Genomic DNA, 13,795 nt, shown 5'->3' on the forward strand with positions numbered 1-13,795 from the left:
ACAGTGCTAAAGGCCCACAAGAATGTGCTGCTCCAACATCATGCTGCAACAAAAAAAAAAAAAAAGGTGAAACCCTGCTGGTGTATATCTGCATCTCAGGTTTGTCTCTTTCTAAATTCATTGCAAGCGAGCCGATGGGATAGCATGGAGGAGGAGCAGAAGAAGAAGAAGACAACAGCAAGGAAATAAAAGTCAAATGAAGAAGAGAACCGGATACAAAAAGCTGAGAGTGAAGGGGGAAGGGGGGGGAACAAGAGCGAGTGAAAGATGGAGAGGAGGGAGGGGAAAAAAAGAGCAATGGGAGGGGATGGAGAGGAGGCGAAGGGCAATAAAGCTGTGACAGCGGCAGCCACGGTGGTTGTCATGGAGACGGCCGCAGAGAGCAGGTAGAGCACGGTCCCCCGGGAGCGAGCGGCGCACGCCTCCCTCCCCCACACCCCCTCCGTCGTCCCTTCATCTCCATCCCGTCGCATGTCATCCACCATCATCCAGCCCTCACGCTGCCCCTCGCCGCGTCCCAGCATCGCCCCATCTTCTGTCTTTCTTCCTCCATTACTCACTCGCTTGCTCGCCTGCCTGCCTCCCACTTCCCCGTCCTGCTCCGAATCCCTGAGCTTCTCTCAGTTTCACACATTTCTGCTCCTTTCCCTGCTCTTTAGGTGATTCCCAACTTCATTTCGCTCTGTTTTTCCATCCTTTTCTTCCACCATTAGTAGCCTCCTTAACGCTCCTCTCTTTTTTTTTCTTGCCTCCCCCATTCCTTCACCCTTCCTCATTATCTTGTGGTCTGTGCAGACTCTCATTTTTCCATTCCCTCCTCTGACCCCCTCTCTTCCTCCTCTTGTCTCTATATTCATCTAAACCCCCCACTCCTGAGAATATGTGTGAGTATGTCTGCCCAATTACTGCAAGGGAGTCTCTGCTTGTGTGTGTGTGTTTAATATCTACACCAACTGTGTTTCTAGCCTTTTTTGACCTACCTAAAACGCCTCCCAGCATTCTCCGTCTCCCTCAGACTCACTGAATCAACAAAACTCCTGCATGCCGCCACCGCTGTTACACCCCATTCTAAATGTGTGTGTGAGAGAGAGATAATCAGAGCCTCGGTGTTGATGTGATTTCAGGTTGTGTGGAGAAGCGTCCCCAACTGGACGACTTCAGGGTGGATCTTCATTTTAATATGTAGGATGACCAGGATATGCCTCACAGGGGAAATTTTATGTTGCACTGCTACTCTTTTTCCAATCGGTGATTGTTACAACGGTTCTTGGTGTGGACGCTGTTACTGAGTGAAGATTTAAAGTAAGCCAGGTTCTAAAAGCAAAGACAGAGGAAGCAAATGTATTTTCTGTGACATATGGAGTATGTCCATGCCATCCGTTAAGGCTTTGAGTCATCGAGAGAGAGAGACTTTCAGGAGATATCAGGAAGGCAAAATATTTTCATGAGCCGTCAGCGCAAATTGTTGGCAACCTATAAGGAGTCTCAGATTTAATGTAAGGATCTGAATCCCAGGAAATGCTAATGTATAATCCAAAACGTCTACTACTACGACTCCTATGGGTGCAATGTTACCTCTAGTTCTAATACAGCTAACCTTCAGCAAGAAGAAGAAAACATTACTGCTGTACTTATATTTTACTTTATATTAGAGCTCTTAAAGGGAAACTGGAACCGGCTAATAATCCTTACAGACAGGTGGAAGCCTTTGGAAAATCTGAAGTTGGACCTTGGCCACAAAACATTGATCAGAGCATCTATGGATAATTCCTAACGTAAACAAGCTTAATCACTCTAAAAACAACCAAATTGGTGTAAATAGAAGAGAGATGTTGCAAGACGCTGCATGTTCAGGCTGAACAACAGGAGGAAATCTCCAATATCCGTCAAGGCTATCATCATATGACTTTGGTAAATAATCTACAGCAGAAAGGCTTCATCTGATTGGACAAATATTTGACCTTTTTGCATGTTTTTTTTTCCACTCATTTGCCAAACTGATATTACACCAGTAATGATAGAGATGAAGAAAAACTTAAAATAAAGTCAGTGTAAGATCATAACCTCACAATTTTTGAAATATCCATGCTTCACTTTGAGTTCATTTCATCAGTATGTAAGAGAGACATTTTTCATGAAATGACACAATTGTAGGTAAACACCCCCCAAAAAGCTTTTTAAATAGATGTAACTGGAGAATTTTCTGGGTTTTTTACCTGTATAAAGCCCATTATCCATAACTTTCTGTTTCCTTGGGGTATAAATGTGACAAAGAGGGCCATTTCTTTTAGCAACTGCCTACAGGGATGGATAAGGACCCATGTTTATCTTGCCACTATGCATAGTGAGCAGGATTACAAGGAAGGTTTAAAAAAAATCTAAGTATACAGTAAGGAAAGTCCTGCACAGAGTGTCACTCAGTCTGCATCCGATGCTACTGTAATAAGCAAGCTGTGTTATTTGCACAGTGAACTTCTGAAATGTTTTAAGGACCATTTAACCACTTTGGGCCCCTTTGTTAAAATGATAAAAAATTGTTTCTTTAAAGGTGCAAATGTAGAAAGGGATTCTGGTCAGACTTTCTATTGACTGTTGATGATTTGGTCTCTAAATTATTTGCTCTTATTCCCCAAAGGGAAACCTTAAACCCATCAACCTTAATGAGGTATGGGATGTTCTTTTTGAAAATGTCAACATTTCTGAGCACACAGTTGGGAAAACAAATTGGAGTCCCATCCATTGTAAAGTGGTAGACTTTCCAATAATCCTGACATTTTTTTCTGTGATTTTAAGAGTAGAGCGAAGGTCTCATTCTCACATCACATCTCAAACTCTTGATTAAGGTTTATACATATTTCTACAGGCTACAATTTTACAGGTAAGATTAAATCAACCAAAGTATTTTGGATTTTATTCTAGAGATCAAACTGCAGTTCAAAGTCCTTAAAAATAGCAAAATAGCTTCTCAGCTCTGATTTGGTTCTGTCCCGATGGCTGTGCCGCCCTGGGCAGACAGCCACATCGCCCATATGAAAACTCGCCAGTGGTTTCAGACATAAAAGATTAAATTACACTTTGCGTCTCAGTGCTAATTATTGCTACATCTGTAACTTTCACCTGGACTTTGTGGAAGCTCTCAGAACAATCCAATCATATGCTCTTGTGTTTGCTAAAGGGCAACAGTCTAAATTTACTTAAAAGAGAGGAAAAAAGTGATTTTTACTCCCTTAGCTAAAAACATGAACTATTTACAGTAGGGAAGAGAAACGATGTGGTGAAATGAGAACTGGTCAGATGTGGGATCTAAATTACTGGGTGTGCAGTCTTACAGACATACAGTAGGAGGGTAGGCAAGCTCTGAGATTACTGCAGGCTCTTTTAGGCTCTCTCTCTCTCTCTCTCTCTCTCGAGTCTTGTATACAACAATTTTCATTACAAAGTAAAACTCCAGACTTGGCAGCAGATTTGCAGGTCCAATCTTTCACTGCAGACATTCTGACTTGTCGTTAGCAGCAGCAGCAGCGACTACAATCCAGGCAAACTTCACAACCCAGCGAGTCACTTTCCTTCAGCTTCCCCTGTAAAGCAGCGAGTCGAACAGTGGTGGGACCTCTCCCATGTGAGCCACAGCCATCATTACTCAACCTGTGCGGTTTTTTTGCTGTTGCATGTAGAAACACCTGCTGTGCGGCAGACACATCGCTTTCTCAGCAAATAACAGCTACGTTTCAGACAGCTCTAACGTACATTGCCAAGTATTCACAAACCTTGATTATTCCATCAGGATCTTATTTGATAGACCAGCACAAAGTTGTGCATAGCTGTGAAGCTGAAGGGAAGCGGTGTGTGTGTTTATTTTTAACTAAGAAAAAAACACACTCTTTCACTTTTGTTTAACTCTGAATGGACAGAACAAGGCTTGAAACCTGGGGTTAAAGTTTACCTTACAGTAGGACATCAGGGTTTCCCTGTGTATATTAAAAGCCTGGTGGGCCACCAGGCTTTACTTGTGTCCCCACCAGGCTTAGCAATGTTAATTTATTAGTTGTTTTTTTATGATTGCCTTTTTTTAAGACTTTATATTTGACATTTAAGTATTCCAAAAATCCATAACTACCAAATGATATTTTCAAATTTCCCATCAACTTTAAACATTTTTTAACTCAATAACTCGACGGGTGGCTGGATGACTGACTTGGCTCGCTGAGCACCGGGCTTAGCAGGTTTTCTGAGGGAAACACTGGACAACATATGCATGTTTTCTAATGTCCCAGTCAAAGTCTAGGCTTGAGACTCAATTCAGTCTGATTGAACCTGTGTTATTTTGCAAAGAACAATGTGCAGCCTCTAGATGTGCAGCTGTAAGTGAACGGTGGTTCCACACTCCAGACTCCCTGAAGACACGTGAACATCACACTTTTCGGATTCCAATTTGAAAAAAAAAAAAAAAAAAAAAAAAATGGAGACTCGCCTTTTTCTTTCACTTTATAATTACGAACTACTTTGTGTTGGTATCCCACATGAAATTCTAATGAAGTATAAATTGAAGCCTGTAGTTGTCGGGGCTTTAATATTTTTAAATCCTCCAGCCAATCTACCACCAAACCCCCTCCGAGAGGAAAGAAAAACTAATTTTAATCAAATGCCGCTCCATCCCGGCTGATGAAGGACTGCCGTCTTGTCTCTGTGCCCATCCCTAGACGTAAACAGCCAAAGGGAGGAAAACAGGCAGAGAGTGGAGAGTTATTTACACCGCTGGGTCCAAGCAAAACCTCCAAACGAAGGCCCACTCCAAATCCGGCTCCGGATATGAACCATGATCCTTTTCATTTCCTGTACCCACTGAAAATCAAACCCCTTTCACACACAAGCACCTGAGACACCGCCTTCACCCAAGCTGCATTTTAACCTCCAACCATGTTTATATATATATATATGAGTGTGTGTGTGTGTGTGAAGGAACTTTGTGCTTCAGGAAAGCGAGAAGGACCCACTTCCTGCGTCAAATTGCCTCTCACATTCCACACTCTCCCTCAGCCCGCCTCGTTCTGGCTATTTTTTCCCCCCCCTTTCTTTCTTCATCCTTCTCTGTTTCTTCATCTCTCTATGGGGGGCTTTGTCTGGCTATCGGAGGCACAAACCACTGATTCATTCGGCGAGTTAAACATGATCCTCAGCAACACACCATAACGCGCACTTGTCGAGGAGGAAGAGGGCTGGCGAGAACAAGTTTTTGGCAGTGGATATTCACTACTTCTGAGCCCACACACACGCACACACACACAAACACATGCACAAACACAGACAGATGGACAGTCGCGGCCCTCGTGACGGCAAACGGATTCGCTCGCACATAAATATAATGGCCATCCGTGGGACACAGATGTCTGTGGGAAAATCGGCCTCCCATATAAATCACAGTATCCCGGATGTGATGTAAATAGTTGGATAACAGGAAATACCCACAGAGACATCACTCAGGAGACATCCACACACAGAGTCAGCTGGTTCAGAGCCAGGAGGCCCTGGAAGAACGATCCTGTCAGCGAATGCGCGAGATAAAAGCCAGTGTGTGTGGGTCTGCGTTGAAGGCCAGGGTTACTCCAGGTGAGCCCTGGAAATATCAGACCATTGACATGTGCGTGAGTCACCTATTAGAGCAGCACCTGCACCTATCTGCACACTCCTAACTCAGAGTCTGTGTCAGTCGGAGTGCGGATGTGTGTCACACCTGCCTCCATCTGCTCACTTAAAGGCAGATTAAGTCGGCAGGACGCCAAGGATCTTTGGCAAAGATTACAGCCGACTGACCTAGAAGTCATCAGTGTTTGTAGTTGTTTGTAGTGTTGAAAAGTTAGACCAGAAAGTGATAAATAAAGCTTCGACATTGTTATTGCTTCTAATGAAGTAATGGATGAAGACTGGGGAAAGGGATAAACCAGATAGATTGATCAGGCAGGTGATCGATTTGGCTGATATTTGGTAGCAGTTGGTCAAGTTCTCTGAAAACATAGCAACTTTGAAAAACTCATATTTTCCATGTGAATTTGTGAAACCTTAGTTTATGTTGGCAAATGTTACATTTAGCAACTAACTAAGACTTTACATTTGAACTTTGTTATAGGAAACTGTAGCACAGGTGAACACATGTAAATGTTTATGGCATTTGAATAATGAATACTCATCACAATGCAAAACGACTTCACATTATAACACATTTCCTGTAATAGTGGGGAAGCTGAATCTCATGAAATACGACACAATAGCACCTCTGATCAGACGAACCATGGATGGACATTATTTGCTGGACCCCAAACCATATTTCCTTACAGTATATTTTAAATTGAATGCAGAGGAATACTTTAAATTAAATGTTCTTAAAGTAGATACAAAAATTAATGAATTGATGTATGGTTGGTACTGAAGGTTGCGTGGAAGAAGGCTTCTTTTCGAACTCAAGAAAATGATCAAACAAGCAAGGAATACTTTGTGCTGTTCTTTTGGCGCTTCCTACCATGAGGTCGCCACAGAACAGCAGCCTCTCCTACACGGACTTGGCAGCTCAATTGTTCTCAGATGCAAAGTCCCCGATTGTGGGGGAGAAAGCGGGTTTGAGCCAGGCAGGAACTTCAAGGTCTATAGCCAAACTGCATTGCCACCAGCACCAAATGAGCAAAATAACCTGAATGCTCAAAAATATCCTTGACAAAAAGAGAAAAACTGATGTATTTATAAATTATTTTAGCATTTATGGAGAAATATTTATCCCATTATTTTACCTGGCGAATATAAAAAGAGAAAAGGTTTAGTCTGATTCAACGTTAGTCAATAAGAGTGGAAATACGTTTATATATACTGTATATACACACACTGCTATAGATATGGCCTTTTTTCCTCTTGGGAAGAAGGGGGACCACATCGGGGGCCCTTAATTAATGAACCGCCACTGCTTAGAGGTGCATGTGGAGGGGGCCCTCATAGCTGCTGCAGGCATGAATGAAGTTATAAATACAGAAGACAAACATCCAGAATAACTGGTGAGCCAGGAAACGCACAGCTATAGTCTATGAAAAGTATTCATAGGCTTTTCACGTTCCAAAATATCTCTGCGCTTCGATTATTTTTAGTCCTCGTTTCCTTTTCCCTCAATGATTCAGCTCGCTCCTCTGCCCCCACCACCTCCTTCTGCTCGTGGGATATATCTGGAATAATCGGTGACGAAAGGTGTGTGAAGGGGGTGCGCGTGGAGCTCGGCGAGGACGGCTCCGGAGAGGAGGAGGAGAAGAAGAAGAAGGAGAAAAAGGAGGAAGAGGACGAAGAGGAGGAGGAGGCGGCGGCGGTGGGGCTCGCGCATCCCCAATCAGCTGCCGTCCTCGCGGTTCCCGATGACATCATTCCATCCAAGCTCCGGTTCGCGCGCCGCATCGCAGATAAGTTCTTCCCCCGTTACCCCGTCCACCCACCCACTCCATGTTCCACAAGTACACGGTCACAACGGGAGGGAGCCCCCCCTCTCCGGGTTCTGGCTTCCGGATGTGCACTCACCAACCCACCCCCACCACCTCCTCCTCACACCCCGCGTCCCACGGCGCGACTTCACGGGAATCAAGTGGTCAGAGCCGCAGTATGACTGGAGCCCCCCTGAATTAACAGCAGGATGCGAGCTGGAGACCCAGCCAGCACACCACACCAGTAATCAGACCCAATTAGAGATAACCCGCTAATTACCGACACACACACACATGTTTGCCCACCCCTCCGGAGCCAAGGGAACACAAGCCGCAATAAACCCCGACACTGAGACACAAAGGCTGGTGTGGGTGAGTGCGTAAAAGCAGGGGGTGGGGTACGGTGGAGCCGCGCGCTGCCAATATGTAGGTCGAGTGCAGGATTTCCTACCGATCACCGCTGTCTCGTTACTGATGGCAAGCACACACACACACACACACACACGCACCTACACACACATACGCGAACGCACGCACATGAGGTTAACAAAGGAGCCGAGGCTCCAGCTTACCGTGGCGGCGTGAGCGAGCAGCGCGGCTAGCGCAAGCAGCCAAGGCAGCTTCATGGTCGGTGTTTCTGCGGGCACAGCCTCCCGGTGCCGCCGCTGCCTTCCAGGGGAGGGTTCGGGAAGGTGGAGAAGGGGGAGGGGGAGGGAAGGAAAGAGAGAGCGCGAAGGCTGCTGCTGCTGTTCCTGCTGTTTTTGCTCCTGGGAACCTCGGTATAGTCTGTCCAACTTCAGAGCGTCTGCGCGACCATCAGTCCTCCTCGTCCGGCTCTTTAATCCAGCTGGTCCCGGTCTCCGGCGAGGCAACAGACTGCCTCCTTTCTGCTCGGCTCCGCGGGCGAGTTGGTCCAAATTTCTGGTGCTGATAATTTAAGAGCCAGGGGAGAAGCCAGACCCGTCTCTCTCTCTCTCTCACTGTGCGTTTCTCTCTCAGCTCAGGCACCCTCTCTCCTCCCCCTCTCCGCTGAGTGCAGGATGTTCCGTATGGCGACGCTGCCCGGCCTTGGAGTTTGGCAGGAGGAGGGGGGTGTACAGCCCGTGTGTGTGTGTGTGTGTGCTCAAGAAGAGATTAGGGAACCTCCGCGGGCAAAGCCAATGATGCCCCCTGCAGCTGGTTTAAAACACAAGCAGCCTTTTAAATATAGAAACTCAACACCACGCCTGGGAGAAGATGACTAGTTCATACAGCCGCCAGACTGCACCGTGTCTTTTGTGCTGCTTTTCCACACCTTTAACGGTCGGCTGCCGTGATTGGTCGAGTCGCCGTGATGTCACACCTGTGTAACAAAAGCCACCTGATCCGAGATAACATTTTCTGCCGCCAGCTTGTGGCTCCGCTGCTGCTCCTTATCATCTGAACGATAAACCGCTCCTCAGTTCACCTGCTACACACACCTGTTTTAGTTTCACTTCACCATAATCACTGCAATCACATTTTTAAAGTTGTTGGGTTTTTTTCTTAACTGATTTCCGTCAGCTGTGCTACAAGTTTCCACGAGACGCCATTCTAGTTTCCTGAGGCAGCGGAAGATTGTTCGCTACTTTTATGTTTTGACCTTCTGGAAACCCTTCGAGAGATTTTTTTTCCCTCTTTAGTTACCTTGAGGATACTAATTCAGAAGTACTCCCTAAAGGCTACTGTGCGAAAGGTTGCAGCTTTTACAATGTCATCCTCAGAAAAGATGAAGGGAATGCCTCCTAAAGGCCTCCTAAAGGTCTGAGAGTTGAAACCGGTTGTATTTTTCTTCGTAGGACCTCAAAAGTGTGAAGCAGCTTTTACGAGGTAACGTTTAGAAAATCTTCTTGAAACTTTGCTGCAAGCCTTCACTTTGGGAACTCGGGAAGCATTGACTGACGGTACAATGTGTATTCAGGAAAGATTTTGGTGACTGTTCCTGAAAATCTTGAGCAACCTTCACACTGTGACATGAAGAGAACTGAAATGTTCCCAGCTGTGTCCTGAGAGACTCTGGGAAATGTTCCATGAAGGTACCTGGAGAAACCATAGCAACCTTCAAAATTTCCCTTGCACGCAACTTTGCTAAATGTTGACCAGTTGCACCTCGACAGCTTGTGGCAGCTTTCACCGTGTAACATGCATGAAGCCTTAAGAAATTTTCTTTAAAATGTTTCCTAAAAATTTGTTGCAACCGTTTGCATCTACCAGACGGAAAACCTGGGAAATCCTGCCGATGTTTACCTTGAATACATATAGCGAACAATTGGTAGAATATTCTCTAAACGCAGCAAATGTCCCAATATGACATGTAACTAACCTTAACCTGTTGTAACCTGCACAATGCGACATACAGGAAACGTTTGGAAAATATTTAATGACGGTTTCTCTAAAGGTAAAGGCAGTAGTATTCCCAATAAAACAGGCCGGAACCTTTTGACAGACCTTTGACTAAAAGTTTCCATAAAAATCAGGTGAAATATTTATGCACTAATGGAAAGTTTTCAAAAAAAAGGTTCCACCTACAGATTACAGCTTATAACCTTTAGAGATCCTTTTGGGGAACATAACCGGAGGATTCACTGAAGATTAGAAAGTCTGTAACTCCAGTAAAGTTATTTATTTACTTTTTTCTGAAGGTGCAACTTTTAGGGAAACGGTTTCCTGCTGGCTGGGGTTTGTCTGCCAGTCAGAGAAACGTTTAGCCGTATTTCCGATGAGATGCAATGAAAATGCAAATGTCACAAAGAAACAAAAACAGACAGTTTCTCAGATTTTTTTGTAAGGGCTCGGGATAATAAATAACAAATGGTTGCTCAACATGATAATGTTTTGACATGTTTTATGACCGGTGACTCGTTTAAACGTTCATTTTTAACAGTTTCTTCACGTGTTTCGAATATTCTTGTTAGGAAACTGAAACTGTGTCACAAATTACTAAACCAAACTATTAAACCAGTGAGGTCAGCTTCTTAATATTTGACAACTATGAACTAAGAGATCAACATTTAACTCTTAGTTTCAGACTCACAGCTCAGACGACAGCGTTATTAGAAAGGAACTGGGAGCATGTGACTGGCAGGTATTTGTTGATGCTCCAGGTGTGTCATTTTCCACTGATCATTCAAACAATAAATCATCCTTAATGTCTACTCCCCGTAGCGTTGCGCCTGTTCATATTGCATTTATATTTGGATGTGTCATAAGGGGGGGGAAACAAGCAACTGAATGTCCTGAAGGAAAAAAAGAAACCACAGAACACGAGAAAGAGAGATCCAGTGAGTAATCAGCAGGAAACAACAGAAACATTGTGAGAGCTTTAAAAAGAACATCTGTTTGTGACATCTGCAGCAACCTCCAGAGGGCAGGGGGTGAAGATGTCACAATCTGCTGGGGCCACACCAGAAGAAGCACGCCACTAATTAGCAAGAGGAACATGAAGGCCAGAGTGTAATTATCCAAAACGTACAGAGGCGAGGCTCAGAAATGAGGTGGCAAAGTTTTATGGATGCGATGAACCTTTACTAAAGTCACGGAAAGCTTGGCGAAAAAACAAAGTCAAACACAAAAGGGAGGAAGCATCATGGTTTGGGCTTGCGTTTCTTCTTCTGTGGTGTGTCCATTCATTTTAACCGATTGGCAGCAGCTGCGATAACAGAAAAACAACTTTGACACTTTCACAAAAAAAAAAAGAAAAAAGGACGCAACCAATACAGTCGGTGATGTGGAGTTAGAATTTTATCGCAGTATTTTGCGGTACTATTGTGCTACCAATAAGAGTGGCGATTAAAAACAATTTATTCTTTCCTTTTCAGGTAACTATATGGCTGTGAGGTGCATGGCGCGACATTCATAGCGTCACAAACACAAATAAAGTGTTCTTGAGAAACATTCCCATTTGAAATGGGCTTTTTCAGGGTGAAAATTGCTTCAGTGTGTGTTATTTATACCAGCACACTGCAAACAGAAGCTGTGTTGAAGTGATATTTTCCAATGTGCTGATATTCACAGATGCTCTTATGGAGCAAAAAGTGGAGGAAAAAAAGTGATAAAAATAAACTGTTTTCAATAATACTGATAATACTGTGGGTTTTGTTTAACATCGGCAATTGAAATTTGGCGAGACGATAAATTCAAATTATTATTAGGATAAGAAGTTTTTCACAATAAATAATATACTATACAATGAAAGCCCATTAATAAGAGGGAGATCCTTCATCATGCAGGAGGATACTAACTCAAAACACTCTGCAGACCTTATAGAACATTTTATCTGCTGAGGAGGAGAGTGAAGGGACTAACACTCCAAAACAACAAATAAACAAACCAACAACAAAATAAAATGGCAAGAAAAGGCCTAATTTAACAGTTTAAACCTTAACCAACTGTTGGCTCTAATTTATTGCAGTTTAGTTGATCTTTTAAGGAAACTTAACTCATCCCTGACTGGAACAACAGAGTCATCCCCCAGCTTTACGTTCAGGATAACATCCGGATTGTTTCGGGAGCAGCGCTGCTCTCAACAAAAGCCAGGCAGGTCGGAGCAGGTTTATGCCAAACGACCACAGGAGGGATGATGTGTTTAGACACATACCTTTAAAACGCCGCAGCCTAAATGTTTACTGTCACACTTCCTGCAGCCCATTAGTCAGATCCAAAGTCCAACCAGAGCCAGCATGAGTCATCTCATCCCTCGTGTCACCGTTATCCCTCCGGTTATGATCATTGAATTATCTGGACGATCTGCCACGGAGTAGAAATAATGGGCTCTGTTGGTGGTGCACCAGTTAAGTGATTGTTTAGTAGAGGGGAGGAGGGGCGGGACGCTCGCAGTAGGCATTCAGATTGGCTGCCTTTCAGGGAGGGCCGGCGCAGGGCTCATTAATCAGCCGGAGCAACGTGGCCGAGCAACCCTGGCCCTCCGGGTCACGATGCTGCAGGCACGGCAGAGGGGGTCAGAAGTCTGCACATCATGGTGGCACTTTATTTGAAGGGATGTGCGTAAGGCTGACATGACACTGTCATAAACATGACATTCATGTCAGTCGGTAAATAATTAATGCAAAGTCGACTCTTTTAATTGACTTTTGATGTGAGTTTTAATGGAACTTTGCATTAAAACGTCGTTATTTACCAAATAATGCTAAGTTGACACTTTTAATAGACTTTTAATGCAACTTTTAATGCAAATTTGCATTAAAAGTGCCATTATTTACCGAAAGACACTTTGTGACAACCGTCATAAACGTTCATGAAGACTCTTTCATGTTCATAACAGGCGCTATGTCATGTTTATGACAGCGTCCTGTCAGTCTTATGCACACCCCGTCAAATACAGCGTTGCCCTCATCATCAGTATCATTCTCTTTTTTAAGAACTTATTTTAGGTGCTCTGTTTTATGATGGACTTAAGGGATTTTAAAACAATAACTCAACGCACAAGTTTCGTGTCATGGTGGATTTACTGATATCAATGAATGATGAAAACTATACATCTATACATTTATACACATGTACATATAGTAATAACTAAGGTGCATAGGAACCGCAAACTTTATTGTAGCCATGAACTAACTTCTTGTTTAGTTTTGACTGGAAATGGGACCAGTCTTTGCATCAAAAATGATAGTAAACTGTTTGGTTTTCTGGATTTTTTCTTCTTTTTTTTTCACATTGTAGAGATTTTCTACAGGGTTGAGATTGAGGATTTTCCACTAACTGAATTGAATTTTAGTGTGTTTAATGCTTTTACAACCAGCTCTGATGTGTTTTTGTTTGTGGTTAATTTAAATAAGAAATGAAAATATTGTTTTTCTGCAGGTTAGCCACAAAGGTCCAATACTGATAAGTCATTTTCGTCATGGTTTATGTAAATGTAATGTCTTAAAAATTTACATTTTAATGTTTTTCTTTTATGAAATGTTTAATTATTGTTTAATGTCTTGTATTTTTTTAATATAGTTCTCCATCTGTGTTCCTTTATTTTCTTGTAAACAATGATTATTGCTCTTTCTGAATGTTGCATCCATATTTCAACCATCTATCTTCATGATTCCATCCGCTTTGTGCAATACACCAGCAGTGAAAGGAGCCCACAGCATGAGGTTGCCACCACAATGCTTGAAAATACGTCACGGTTTCTCCAAACTAACTTTACGTGATTGTGGCCAAACACTTAATTCTTTGTCTCATTTTTCCAGAAGACTTTTCGGCTTTTCCACGTGGGCCGCTGCAGATTTCAGCTGCAGGTCTGGGAGCAGGAAACGTTTTCCTTGGTTGGCATTTATCTCAGCTGATAATAAACTTGCTTCACTGTGGGCGAGCTC

The 13,795-nt window shown here is 43.5% G+C and overlaps 1 protein-coding gene and 1 long non-coding RNA gene across 2 annotated transcripts in view; one reads left to right on the forward strand and one right to left on the reverse strand.

Moving 5' to 3' along the window:
- sdc3 (syndecan 3) overlaps positions 1-8,663 on the reverse strand; it is a 49,722-nt gene extending 41,059 nt beyond the window's left edge. Inside the window, exon 1 of the mRNA XM_028035583.1 lies at positions 8,021-8,663. Within this exon, the coding sequence (XP_027891384.1) occupies positions 8,021-8,074 (54 nt within the window). The 5' untranslated portion in view covers positions 8,075-8,663. The remainder of the gene's footprint in view (positions 1-8,020) is intronic.
- A 136-nt stretch (positions 8,664-8,799) lies between these two features.
- Positions 8,800-10,795, forward strand: LOC114155618 (uncharacterized). Its single transcript, XR_003597795.1, has 2 exons — positions 8,800-9,162; positions 9,266-10,795. It is a non-coding gene; the product is annotated as an uncharacterized LOC114155618 (long non-coding RNA).
- The last annotated feature ends 3,000 nt before the right edge of the window (positions 10,796-13,795 follow it).

Source organism: Xiphophorus couchianus, chromosome 13 (assembly GCF_001444195.1).
Source record: "Xiphophorus couchianus chromosome 13, X_couchianus-1.0, whole genome shotgun sequence".
Lineage (NCBI taxonomy): Eukaryota > Metazoa > Chordata > Actinopteri > Cyprinodontiformes > Poeciliidae > Xiphophorus > Xiphophorus couchianus.